This window comes from Pezoporus occidentalis, unplaced genomic scaffold, assembly GCF_034315485.1.
Source record: "Pezoporus occidentalis ecotype Australia unplaced genomic scaffold, CSIRO_AGI_Poc_V1 ctg11, whole genome shotgun sequence".
Classification (NCBI taxonomy): domain Eukaryota; kingdom Metazoa; phylum Chordata; class Aves; order Psittaciformes; family Psittacidae; genus Pezoporus; species Pezoporus occidentalis.
The window spans coordinates 1,774,204-1,788,766 of record NW_026912886.1 but is presented as its reverse complement, the minus strand read 5'-3'; the positions used below and the strand labels follow the sequence as shown (position 1 = coordinate 1,788,766).

At 39.6% G+C, this 14,563-nt stretch overlaps 1 protein-coding gene across 8 annotated transcripts; it reads right to left on the bottom strand.

The window, feature by feature from the left end:
• Positions 1–412: 412 nt before the first annotated feature.
• Positions 413–14,332, bottom strand: BNIP2 (BCL2 interacting protein 2). 8 transcript variants are annotated; one of them, XM_062626554.1, is made up of 12 exons: positions 14,250–14,268; positions 12,394–12,521; positions 11,743–11,873; positions 10,947–11,014; positions 9,722–9,889; positions 7,080–7,256; positions 6,283–6,385; positions 5,852–5,983; positions 5,174–5,260; positions 4,949–5,047; positions 3,516–3,551; positions 413–978 (listed from the first exon to the last, which is right to left on the bottom strand). In XM_062626554.1, the coding sequence occupies exons 3-12, from the start codon at positions 11,790–11,792 to the stop codon at positions 930–932; spliced, it is 969 nt and encodes a 322-aa protein (XP_062482538.1). In that variant the 5' UTR covers positions 11,793–11,873; positions 12,394–12,521; positions 14,250–14,268; the 3' UTR covers positions 413–929. The 8 variants fall into 8 exon arrangements, with proteins under 8 accessions (XP_062482538.1, XP_062482545.1, XP_062482554.1 ...); XM_062626561.1 differs by lacking the exon at positions 12,394–12,521 and having other exon boundaries at positions 14,250–14,332; XM_062626570.1 differs by lacking the exon at positions 14,250–14,268 and having other exon boundaries at positions 10,956–11,014; positions 12,394–12,669.
• Between the last annotated feature and the right edge of the window lie 231 nt (positions 14,333–14,563).

Sequence of the window (14,563 nt, the reverse complement as noted above, 5' to 3'; positions counted from 1 at the left end):
GTGGCAAATGGTACCCCATATCCCTGCAAACTGCTATTATGGCTAGAATACCTGTGTAACTCCCAAGCTCTACTGAGCACTACCAGAGTTCCTACTGATGACAACCAATATTTATGCAGGAAAGACTGCAGTGAACTCATTTCCTGCTGGTTTCTGGAACAGCTTTCATTTACTAACACAGAATCTAAATTTGCAACTTAAAATTCAGAAAGGCTGATACCTTCCCAGTCACTCAGCAGTCAGTTGCTGTTGTGGCTTCTGCTTAAACTCTTTGGCCAACAGGCTGAAGTGCACAGAACTGCTGTTCTGCACCTGGAACAGCGGATTAAGACACCAAATTCAAACTCACTCTAGTGAGGTTAATGAGTACTGCTTGTAGTAGGGCTATGAACAAAAACACACATCTCCACTCTTGTGAAAGACAACATTATGTGATTGTTAATAGCCAAACAAATTAAGGGTTTTGTGACAATCAAGAAATGCACTTGACCATTTACAGCAAAACAGATTTATACAATAACAACAAGTAACTTATGGCCTTGTCTACCTGCAAATGAATTCCTTCAGCAGGTATGCACAAGATATTGTTCAGTCATAAAAATATATATATATATTATCTCTTTCCTTTAACATTTAGGTATATAAATATTTTACTGAAGAACATGCATCATTTAGATAAACGATTGCAAGAACATCCTCTGAAGACACAGGGTTCTTTGATATTTAGCAATATAAAATGAATATATAAACACAGCTATTGAAGTCAAGACAGACCAATACAGCAGCAAGCAGTCCGTTGTGTGCCAGTCCAAAGGAATTAAGCACCCTTTGCAACAGGTTATATTATATACACACAGAATGCATTGTAAATGGAGCAAAGATAGCATCATTCCATCTGCATATTCTTCAGTCTTAGCTGGACTCCAAACTTACTGGTCACTCTTCTGCTCTTGTTTTCCATTCAGCTCTTGGTCAACTCTGCTTACCAAAGAAAGCAGTGAAATTGAAACAATGTTAGTAAATAGTTTAGTTTGACTACTGATATATTAAGCAAAACTATTCCTCTTAACAGGAAAACACAAAGCTTTTACATGGAAAAAGTTTTAGTAAATAAATACGAAGATTTTTATTGAATGCAGTCACAACAGTGTTGGGCTTTTTTTAAATCTATTTTCCTACCTCCCCTTAGAAATCAATTAAAATTGTTGAGAAACCAGTTAAATAATAAATAAATACAACAAATGGCATTTGAAAAGAAGCATTTGAAAAGTGCAAGTTAAGTTTGACTGTGGAAAAAAACAACCCAGACTGACTGTATTAATGAATACAAGCAGGAATACAGGCTCACAGGTAAAATGACAACACTGCAAGCACCACTGTGATGAATAAGCACAGAATTACCTTTAATGCTACAGTAATTAAGCCAAGAAGGTAACAGCACTAGTTGAATCAACAAAAGTCAGGTGGCTCCTTAAGTGCAATACTTTTTCTATTACATTCTAAGACTCCTGTCATCATCCAGGGAAAAAATAAAAATCACCATCATGCTGCTATAGCTGCTGGGTTTCTGCTTTTGTTTGTGCCCTCCCTTTTTTGTTTTTTAAATATACCTGTATCTGCCTTGGGACTAGCAAACAAAATGTTGCTTTGCAGAAAGCAGTGGATGGTTGACAGCCCTGCCAAGATGTACTTTTCCTCTTTACAGGAAAAAGAGGCTCATCTTAACTACACCTTCTGGAAAATAAGCCGTGTGTGGAGTTAAGTTACTTTTAAAACCAGTAGCATTTCTAAGTGAGAGAGGCCAAGGCCAAGCCTGTCTTCTAACAGCCTGCCTAACCTATGTGTCCAGTCTCTCAAACTGTAACTAGCAGTTTTTTCCAGGTGATTCAAACAATGACAGCTCTTTCAGGACATGAACCCATAACAAGGAGACAGGAGTTTGGGCTTTTTCTGGTTTTGCAACTGTAAAACTCAACTCAGTACACAAGGATCCAATGGGTCTGGAGCAGTGTTGTCTAGAAGCAACAGTCCTCATCAAATACTTTGTTCACCTGCACAGTATGCAGCTACAACTCACCCCTGTCCTCACTGCAGTACCTTAGAAAAGCATGTTTTGACATGACCTACAGGACTAATCACACAAAATGTACGAAACTGTGGAGAGCTAATGCAAACAAGCTATGCCTAAACATACAGCTGACAGTATAAATCCATAGAAGTATATCATACCCTAGCTTCCAGAGTGATTCATACACATAGCCAAAGAATTCCTACTGCCATCCTCAACAACTATAGTAATTAAACTTCAATGTATCTCCTTTCCCCCCTTTATAATAAATAATGTCCTGCAACTGCTTTCAAGGTGATTGAAATCTCAGTATCAAACAGTGGCTGGCAATCTCTATACTTCAGTTTCACTTAGGAACATACTAGTGATGGTAGCATGAGTGATGGTATCAACAGAACACTAAAGAGTGCTTGTTGTAGTGGAAATTTTTAAAAGTGTTTACACATTATTGTTTGAATAAGTATGCATCCTGAATACAACGGGCCTTGCAACAAAATTGGGCAAATAAAACTGAACAAAAGTTCTGCTTAATATATACTCAAAGGGTTTCTTAAATTTGACAGGGTTAGTACTTCAGGTTGAATTGGAATAATTCCTAAAACGTTCAACACTTGTCACTACTTTGCCTGGTAGCTATTGGAAACAGTTTCAGTTCATTTTAATCTCTGTGTTCCTCTCTCTGCCTTACTCTCTACCCAACTTAGACAATAAGCCTCCTTCAGTAGTTATGCACTCAGGAAAAATAACAATAATAAAAAAAGCTGTTAGTAGCAAATCCTCAGTACATTTGTTAGTGAGAGTGAAAAATGGATCCATTGCAAAAATCTCAGCAGCTTCTGGAATAGCTTGAACAGTTAGCAGGAGATTGAAAGTTAAAAAAATGAAAATTCAATGTTTATTAGCAAGGAACATAGGCACTGCAAATACAAACAGCACTAAACACTACTGACTTGAACTGCATCTGTGCAAGTTAATAACCAAAAAACAGTACTGAATACCAAAAATACAAAATACGAGATTCAAAATGAGATCTTCTTCCAGAGTTGCATGTCTGTTGACACAGAGCCACAGCTCAGCACCTGAAACCACCTCTTCCTTCAGACATCACTTCTTGTAAGAAACAGTGAAACTTCATTTAATAGATTCATACAGAAGCACTACTTTTGCCTCTTGAAGACTCAGTTGAGAATCCATGTAATGCTCTTAAAAAGTGAGCATCTCACATAATAGAGACTATTCACAAATATCTGTTTGAATATCCAGGGTGAGTTCTTTTAGATGACAGACTGCACAGGCACTATAATTACTTTAATGCATAAAAACTTGGTCACTAGTGCATGTTTATATTTACAAATGCTTATTCCTTCATGCAAGCCAATCAACTGGGAGTTAGTTGCAGTGCAAATCATCTTATCTAGATGCAACCCTAATCAAAATATGAATATACCTTTTCTGTTTCTTTCTAAACTTTTCTTCTTCATACCTTGGTGAAGAAAAGTTTGATTTCAGTAAACATAACATATGAAGGCCAAATTCAACAGAAGCTGCAAACTGGTGTTAGTGTCAATACAGTTTGCAGAAACATACCAAGTTTTGAAACTGATATAATTAAAAATATATATAGTACCTCCACCATTTTTAACCATTAATCAAGAAGTATTACATTTTAATGACATTTGAATTCAATACAACTTCTTCCACAGTATTGACATCCACTGCCAAAATTTAAAGTCTATACTCAGAACAGTTTGAAGCCAGATATATTCCTCCACAGAAGTCTGAGAATTAACTCCACAAGTTAACCAAGTTCAGACTTTGCAGAACAGTTAAAGGTTCATCAACACAGAAAGGAGTATTTCAAGACTTGGAATGACAGTCTGAATTTTCATAAGATATCCCTCAAAAGCCCCAGTAGAAGTATCCTAAAGCTAGCAAAAGGCTGCTTCAGCATTGTCATGTCCTTCCTCCCAGCCCCAAGAAAACTGCGTTTTCTCCATCTTATGCAAAGTTACATTGTGCAACTGATACCAGGTGTGTACTGCAATAACCAGACATTCGCAGGGATACAGTGAGGATCTGTCCAACACGGATGTACCCTTCTGTCCAAATAGTGAGACTTCCATACGGAGTTCCCAGTTTGTGATCACCTATTGCGATGCATACTCTATCAGTTTTGTACATGATAGCCTCTAACAGGCCAATCAATTCATAATCAGAATTGTTAGTAGTTTCATCTGGCTTTTTTAATACTCAGGTTGATGGTTTCTATTCTATTACTTCACCCACAAATGCTACTGACAAATGTATTGTCATATTTGAGAGAGGAGTTCCACTGATGTTAAAATGGCTATTTTTACTTGGAGGGAAGGAAAAGGAGAAAACCAAGGACACTGATGCTGCCTTCACCTCTTTGACACCATAATTTTAGAACTCTTATTGGGTAGGGATTCAACATTTTTCCACAGCTCTTTTTTTAAATGACATCCCAACCCAAGTGATATTTACCACTTAAATTGTTCCACATTTTAGCATGAACATTGCAGATGCTATAACTTCAGTATCAACATGCCCAGAATCTCTCACTCACCAGCCGGTTTAGTATAATGAGGTGAATGGAATGGGGCCTTGGCTCTAGAAGACTTAATTCACACAACATAACTTGATAACTAAGTAAGGCACTATCTGTGAAAATCCCTATACATTATCACACCAAACTGCAGTTAGCAATGTGGTCAAACATGGATACTCCTCCTAAAGCTAGCAATGACTGGAGTTAAATTATTAAATGCAAAGTATTACATTCAAACCCATCAGAGATTACAATATATACCAGTTCTAAAACACAATCAGTGTAGAACATGTTTGAATAATAAAACATACTGTTTTATGCATTCTGGGATGCCAACGTATTCCATGGGGATGAGTTCAGCTAGCTCCGCCAGGGTAAAGACATACCTAATTTTTTGGCTGAATTTTGAGCTGTGGAAGAACAAATGTAGGCTACAGTTACAACTTAATATTGACCTATTGCAAAAATTAAAACAGTTTTTGAAGTTTAATGTAAACAGTAGTTAGGATTTTTTTTAACAGCTTCCAGGTTATTACCTAATAAAGGGTTTTGTGACAGCCAGAAGTGTTCTGATGAACCAAGAAGGATGAACTATGATTAATGATTTCAGATTTTTCCTTAACCTGAAGAATTCAAACAGCAGACATAGTTACTAGCACAAAAAAGCAGCAGGACAACAAGGGGATTTTCAATATATAAAAACTATGTTTCTGTAAGCAAAACTATCACATCAATCTTGTATTCTGACACTCCATTATTAGAAGTTACCATCTGCCAGAAGAAAAAACTATGCAGAACTGCATAATGAAAATGTAAGATATAGAAGGAGTTTGACAATAATGACAAGGAATTAATATGCCAAAGAGAAGTTTCTTTGAATCTTTCTACTTAACTAATGATGTTGTTGTTCATGAAAGACACCCCATTATTAACCTTACCATATTAATACGTGAAGTTTTACGGATATTCTACATGGTAATAGTATTTGGTATTTTCACACTACTATTTTCACTAGAAACCAACAAAAAGCCAGGTATGCCTGTAGCATTATTCCACACTGTCTAGCTTAGGAAGAGGTTTTCACTACATCAAGTAATTTGTATGATTAAATCATAACTAGAAGGTACCAGACACCACAGTAAACAGCAGTTGTCTTAAGTGTGTAGATCACTGATCATGTGAATATTGTAAGAAGACACTGCAGAGCTTCTTACCTTCTATCAATTTGCTGGTAACATTTCCTGAGCCAGCCTAAACTTGGCATTTTTCTCCGTGTTGTTGCACCATTCAGGTAAACTATCATATAGTTCTCCGCTACCAACAGCTCTAAAGTGCCAATTACATACCTACAGACACAAGCACAGAAAACTTTCAAGTGAGATCTGTGAATATTAAAGTAATTCCTAGTAGTGCTCAAATAAATAAATAAATAAATAAATAGAGAGAGAGTTGTCAACAGTGTTGAGCAACATATAGTAACTTCTTCCCCCCTTTGCCCTGGAAGCAGATGGAGTTGCTTCTCTATTTGTTATCTTTCCCTCACCTGAAACATAAAAAACTTCATTAAAAAAAATTATTTCCCTTGCACTAAAATGTTAAATTTCATGTTGTAAAATTAAGTATTCAGATGCAGACGATGACTTACTTAAATAGATTGTCCATTAGGTATCTATAGTTTGGCTGGCTGCTTTCAGGCATAAAGCAAACAGCAAACACAACAATGGCATTTAACCCATCACCATAGTAGCCTAAAAACAAAGAAAAAAGCAGTAATAGTGACCAAGGTGACTGCACACTGATTACATTTTCACCAAGCCAAGCACATTCAGTAAGCGTTTTCATTATTTACCTTAAAGAGAGCTAAAAACATCTATGCTATATGGATGGACTCATACAATTACAGAAGATTTCAAGTTTGTCTACTTCTAAAGAAACAGGTGAAGCTGACATAGATCAAATGCTGATTCAACATCTCAAGTGTAGAATCTCAGTAAATTTAATAACATTTAATAACATTTTTATTTAGTCAAATTTTCTTCCAACCTAAACTCCATAGACTGTTAGGAAAAGTCATTAGATTGATTTATGCCTCAGTAGATCTACAGTTAATGCCTCAAACACTCTTTAAACAAAAATATCTTAAAATTCAAAAAACTCTTAAAAAAATTCTACAGGTAGCACTGACACTGTAGAACAGGTAAGTACATCTTACTGCATAGGTGCATCTTAATACTTTCATCTGAACATGCATGCATTTTGGAACTTGAATTTAAGAGGGGAAAAAAAAAAAAAAAAAGGATTAAACCAACCATGTGCCTTAACATTGCAACAAATGAATCACTACTTGAGCCTTTATGCCCAAAGCTCTTCCTGTGCCACCCCAACTCAGCCTAAAGAAGTAGTTCCTCAAGAGTTCCTTCTCAGCACATCACATATCCTTACCACCATGACTGATAACTTTTTTGTATGGTTCAATTGCCTTCATGTCCACCCTGTGGTCCTGTTCACCGATTCTAAACATTCGCCAGCGTCGACCATCATCTTTTTCCTCTGCCGCAGCATATTCAGTAAGTGATCCTTTCCTAATGACATCAGTAGTTTTTGGTTTTGGAAGATCATCTGCCAAAGTTAACACACGTTCAAGATCCACTATGAATACTTATGTACAGTGACAATCAATTACAACACGGGTTAACCACTTTGCTATCTATTTAGTATTCTCTAGCCAGTCAGATGTAACAGCTGACTTAGTTCCCTCAGTCACTGCAGAATAGGATCTGATGGGTGTCACCTATAGTTTATCAAAATACTCCACGTTGGCAGTTATCCATCAACTGTAATTTTCTATGTTAAAGTACGTGACAAATCTCCATTTGTTTAAGAAACCTATTTAATTGTAGGCTTTCAGAACACAGACCTTGATGAGTCTCACCAAAATAAACAAAGTGGTTAACTCCAATGATAATTAGACAGGTTGCCTGATCAGAGATTTACATAAAAGCATGATTTAAAACATTGAGCACCTTGCAAGCAGACATGCAGCCAAATTATTAGGAATTAAATCTAATTCACATGCGTGCAATCAATATGTATCTAAAATTTATGTTGACAGCGATCTGTAAGACAATTTGCTCCAATTAAATAAGATTCTTGACTTTGTTGCACAGACCTTACCCAAAGCGAGAAAAACCTACTGCAAGTTAGTTGTCTGTTCCCAAGACAAAGCTGTTAATTGAAACTATCCTTCCAGGAAAATGAAGGCAGCAGCATTAAAGGAAGAAAAGACAGAAACCCTTTTCAGCCACTTCAAAAAACAAGACACAAACATTTGGCACATTTCCTTCACATCATTGCAAAACTGACCCTACTTCTTCACTACAAAGAGAACCCTTCTACATAAGTAAACCCGCAGTCTGTTATGAAAAGTTCCCTTGCAACACGTTTTTAGCTATTTAAAAAAACCCCACCCAACTTATTCTAAAGAGTGTTTCTCCTTTTATAAGCTATCTTGGAATAAAGAACAGGCAATGTTTAATTTAGACCAGTGAAAAGAGCTTCCTGTTTACTCAGGAATTAAAAGTATTTTATTTCCAGAATGAAAAAAAAAATAAAAATAACTGAGTTAACACGATAATTCAGTAAGAGACATTCTTAAGTCATGAAGTTTGCAGAAGTTGAAGACTCCAGCTGCTGACCAACACAACAGTTCTTGGCTCACATAGAAGGGCCCTAAAACAAAATTAAACTGCAAGTTTAAAACTTGTGCTTTAACTTCTTGCTGTGGTTTAAGCCCCACCAGCAACTCAGCACCACACAGCCATTTGGTAACTCCCCTACCTTCCCACTCCAGGTGGGATGGGGAGGAGAACTGAAAGAAAGTAAACCCCACAGGTTTAGTTTAATAACTAAAGTACAATATATTACTAATAATAATGATACAGCAATAACAAGGGGAGAGAATATAAAACTAACAATGAAAGGGGAAAAAAACCAAACAATAAACGCAAGATGCACAATACAATTGCTCACCACCTGCTGACTGATACTCAGACCAACCCAAGCAGCGATCTGCCCTTCTGGGTGACTCCCCCGTTTATATACTGGGCATGATGTGCTGTGGTATGGAATACCCCTTTGGCATGGGTATTTGGTTTGGGTCAGGTGTTCTATCTCTGCTTCCTCCTGGCTTCTTGTGCCCCTCTTCTCTGGCAGAGCATGAGAGACTGAAAAGTCCTTGATCAGGATAAGCATTACTTAACAACAACTAAAACATCAGTGTGCTATCAGCACTATTCTCAGACTACAGCTGAAACACAGCACAGCACCAGGAGAAAAAAAAAAAACAAAAACTGTTACAGCTGAACCCAGCACACTTCTACACAGAACTCTTAACCTCAAATTTGTCAGAATCCCCAGGTTTTGCCTATATGAATGAGGCATCTATTCATTTCTTAAAATAAATATCATTACTAGTGTGGCTACAGCTAATACACTATCAAGTAATTTAAGAATTCCTTGACACAAAATAGAGGCTCTTTTACCACTTCCAGTCAATCCAGAAAGCATGCAACCTTTAAGGCTAATGAGTATTTGCCATTCTCACCACAGTAAGACGTGACAGCAGGCGTTACTGAGTATTTTAAGAAATACCATTCAGCCCTCCTCAAACACAATGGCTTGCGTTTTCATTGATTTCTGACTAGCTAATCTATACCCATTTATATGGTTCACCTCCACTTAAAAGTATCTGCAGTACACATAACTCACATTGGATATCCCCCCCCGCCCCCCCTGGTTCTTAAAAACACTGCAACCGAGAGGAACCTGGACTCTTTCAGGTATTTATGACCTTCCCCTAAGTTTGAGTTACAGTTATTCTTTTGCCAGCTTGCTAATCAATCAAGGTCTGATTTGGTCTTTAAAAATTCACTGCACCTATTTCCAACTTATAAGCTAATAAATCCCTTTATATTTTTCTGCTTGTAATATTGGTCATGGTTATGACCCACCTGAAAAAGTGGTGACCTGCACATAACAAAATAGAAATATTTCAGAGCCTCAGACAAAAGTAACAAAATACTTACCTTCCCATTCAAACTCATTGCTATTTTCTGAAGGAGTATCTAAATTGTCCAAATCAATCTCTCCACTCTCATCCAAGTCATCAGACAAAACAGACTCCTCACTGTGATCCAACGTTAAGCTAATATCTGGAGCCATCAGTTTCTTCCTCACCTTGGTTCCATTAGCCTCTGTATTTAAAAAAAAGCAAATTATTTAATTGCAAAGCTAAAGGAAGTTGAGCTAAGCATATTAACAAGATAGAAGAGCCCAGTGCTTTGTCATAATGCATGGTAAGTTAAGACCCATAACTTAAACCAACCTATCTTTGGAATAAGAGTTAAACACAAGGTGAAAAGAACAGCACTTCAAGGTCAGAGTTCTTAGGACTGTAAGCTTACAGAGCTGCATACACACTATGATCACAGTGGTAGACCACCACACTCCCTACGGAAGAAAAGCCTCAAGTCTTGCAAAGAATGCAATAGGTTCATGTCCTTAGCCCTTTTGTTACGTATTCAAAACATCATAACCATCTTTGATGAAATAAAAGAGAATACACAAGCTAAAAAGACTAAAAAAGGCTGACAGACAACAGCAAAAACAGAAAATGAAAGCAACTATTAGGTGAGAATACGCAGCATGCTTTGAGACACAAGGCAAATACTTGTGTGACTTAGACAGCAGATGAAAGCAGGAAATAAAACAACCAATCCAGAACTGGAAATGCCACAACTAAAGCAGACAAACAAGATAAAAAAAATTTTAAACATAAAAACCCCCATCTGTATGACTTCCCTCCTGCCCATTCAGACAACTTTCTTAAAAGGCTGCAGAGGTCTGAAATCTGGAGTGAAACTAAAGCAGGCCCGAACTGATGCACGGAAGCCATGTGAACCAAGGTTTTAAGATGGGTCTGGGAGTGCAGTAATTCATTTTTGTCCAGTACTACTCTGTTCACAGGGAGGATAAAGAGTCTCATTTTATTCCAAACCCCTCTTTTTTCTAGACCATATGTTTATACTACCCTTCATACACAAAAATGCCACTTAGAATGCTGCTTCCCCAAGCCTGACAAAACACAAAACAAACACAAAACCAAAAACCCCACACCACCAAAAAAAACTAAACAAAAATCCACCCACCACCCAAAAAAAAACACCCAGAACCACCCCACACCAAAAAAGAGCTTTAAGACAGCCATATAAGTAGGAAGCCATCAGCTTGACTGGAGTGGAATATTCTCACCAGCTTCACTTTCTGTTCCAGTGGCAGCCAATACATCTGACTCCACAGGATCATCCTCTGGCAGAGGCCTAGTGCACAAAGGGGAAACTGTTGTTACAAAACTTGTTTTCTTTTTTAAATAGCCAGCTAAATGCCAATTATTTAGACTTAAACACTGCTTACTACTGAACTTAACTTACTTACACCTAAAGTTCAAGCTTTCACCAAGCAAAGCACCCAAGTCACTGAAAATTCCTTTACAGGATTCAAGCAAACATCTGTTGATGTAATAAGTGCCAAAATACTGGTTCCTACTAGTGTCATCCTTAAGGAAACTTGTCATGTTCTTGCTTGAGAACATTTGACATGAAATACATTACAAAAGTAGTTCAGTCGTGTTATTATGGAATACCTGTGATGTAAGTTGGTTTAGTTTGTTTGTAAGCCCAAGCATTACTAGCAGTCTTTAACTGTTATTAATTTTGCTCAGAAATGTTGCTTAATGAAATATTTGGGCCTTTAGACTCTGGTAATAATACGCAAACAACTTAGTTACAGAAGACTATTACAGAGAACAAAGCCAAACTTGCAGATTTTCACTTTAGTACCTCTGGCAGCTTCACCAGTGGCATTCCTGTATTACTTAACAGACGTAAGGGTTCCCTCTTCCAGAGCACAGAGCTTTTGAAAAATACTATATTAACGGACATCACTTCAAGATGATTAGAGTGGTAGTTCACATGGAAGATAAAGAGGCAGCTTATTCTGGATGTTATGCATTTCATTTAAATTACTTTAAAAAAATAAAATTATAAACCTTGGAAAATCTTCATCTTGCCATTCTTCCTTAAACTCAACACCTTCCATTCTCCAGCCAACTTGAATTGTTAATAGAGACTCCTTATACACCAGAACCTCTTGCCTTCAGGACAGTAGGCTAAAGAGGAGCTGCAGAACATAAAAGAAAATGCTAGTTCAATACTATTTTAAGTCCCACACTTGCAGCACATCCTTCTACTTAGACCCAAGTTATGATACTACACAGTGGGGGCAGGAGGAAACAGGGAAAATTTAAGGTTTGCTTCTATTTATACTTTTTTCCTCATACAGAACTGCTCATGGAGTGGTTTATCATACACTGATTTCAGTTGAAAGGGATCTCATACAGCCCAATGCCCTGCTCAAGCAGGAACAACCTTTCAGTTGCAGGCCCAAAGCAACCTGATCTATCATTTAGGATAGTTCCAGTTCACTCCAAACTTTAAGGAACTTGACAGCTCTCCAGATTCTATAGGAGATACTAAGTGTATACTTTTAATAACTACTCAGACAGTCAGATCTAAAACATAAACCAAGTTCTAACCCCCTACTCCCCCCAAAAAGAGCAAGCAAAAAAAAAAAAAACCAAACAACCCACCACACCAACCCCAAAACCCCTACAGATAACTATTTCAGAAAGCAATCTCACCCTGTGATGTGCAAGTCAAGCTGTGCTTTTTGACGCTCACCCATCACCAGCAATAAGAAATCCCCAATAATGGAACATAATAAACCATTCTGCTGATACACAAGTCCAAGCTCTTGGCTGCGCTGGCTCTAAAGATTAGCAGGAAGAGGTACACTTATCAATGAGGATGTTAACAAAACCAACACTAATCAAAACAGGAAGCTACTTTTGAAAGCAGAGAAACAATGAACAGAGAAAACAAGTTTGGATGCAATCATACTGCTAATTATGACATTCAGGTTTTTACATGCCCCAAAAGAAGCAAGATACACTTACTATTCTGGAGGATCACCTTTCACAGCAAATCTCTATTGCTCTTCTCATGACCCGACACAGCCACAGACTGATTTTAAAGTGTCCTGCGGTGCTCACAGCTATGCTGTGCGAGCTGATTAGATAAAAGCAAACAAGCCCAAGAGACCGGGTTTTGTAAAACTGCAGTACCAGAGACAAAAATTTAAGCTTATTTTACTGTCATTTGCTGCTTCCCTCACCAAGAGAACTGAAATTAATTTTCTAGGAGGCAGCAGCCTAGTTCCTCTTCAGGGTCAGACTGCCCTGGTTTGAATTGCTCAGCCCAACACCATTCAGGTGCTGACAGCGTGTGCCTGTGCACACAGCCTCCAACAAGCTGCCCCCAGGAATTGTCCTCCCAGCTCTCCCTTGTTCTGTTTGTTCTTTTTGACTAATACACTGAAGCAGCTCCTTGCTGCTTGAATCATACTACTTTCCTCCTGAAACATGCCCTCTTTTTCATTAACATGATGATCTCCTCAGCATGCAGTTTCTCCTGGGTACAAACCTGCTGAGTGTTTGCACCAATGAATTTTAAATATTTGCTTCATTTGAGATCAAATCAAATATTTGAGATGAAATTTTGATCAGTGACAGAAGTGGATATGTGCATAGCTCTTTGCGCATGTTTCAGACACCGAGACGTAGCGTGAGAGCTTTCCTGGGAACAGACCATCTGATGCAAACATGCAGTTGACTGTAAATGAAAAGACACCAAACCTAAATGAAAATCTTAAGTGGTAACTTCATTCTTATGGGACAGATGCAGAACTGAAGAAAACCGACAGGAAAAAAAAAAAAGAAAACAACACACAACAACAAAACCAAACATCAACACCACAAACCAACCCTATCACTGTGCTCGTGGCTATAAGCTGCTACTCGAGCTTGCCTGCACTGTGTTCACAAGACAGTTTCCACAAGATAGCTTAAAGTAGGGTCTTGCTCCAAGACTTGAACAGTACCCTTCCTTTGTAAGGTTTAAATACGTGTACGAGTTAACCAGAAACAACCAATTACTACACAGTGTATTCCATTAGTAGCTGAAATAAGGAGCAACCCTTAACCTCCGCGGCACAGTTCTACGCTGCGCATTTACTAAACCTCCACGGAAAAAAACAGGCCCCCGCACCCGCTCGTTCCTCAGCCGCGGCAGAGAAACGGGGTTCGTGCTGCCGGGGGCGCGCCCGCGGGGCAGGAGCGGGTACCCTCAAGTCCGACGTGCCCGGGAGCGCTCGCAGCGCTGCAGTGCTCTCCGGAGCCAGCCGCGGCGGCGGTCCCTGCTCACCACCCGGCAGCGGCTCTTCGGCTCCCGGCTCAACCCCGCGGCGCACCAGCGGCCGGACAGGCCTCGGCCCCGCCCTGCCCTGCGCCCGCCCGCGGCTCGCAGCCCCCGCCTCGCTGTCCGCAGCCCGCCGCGGCCGTACCTGGCTCTCGGGGTGCGTGGGCGAACGGGCGGGGCCGGACCCGGCCTTGCCCCGGCACAGCGCAGCGGGACCTCCGCGCCGCGCGCCCCTGCTCACCCGGAAGTGCACGCGCCACCGGACTCACGTGACAGCGTCCTCCGCCAGGGGCTGACACACTCCGGTGCATGCGCAGAAATAACACCGCTGCCGCTCCCCCCCCGCGGAGTGCGCGTGCGCACTGCGTCCTTCTGGCGGCGCGCTGAGGGGCGGTGGCGCCGGGTGGCTCCCCCTGGTCCCTCAGCCCGCCCGGGAGCTCTGGGTGGCGGTGAACGGGCCACGGAGCAGAAACGGGGAGGTAGAGTGGGTGAGTTCCGCGTGCTGGAGCAGTGCGCTGTGCCCGGGGCTCGGGAGCGGGCGAGAGGACAGTGAGA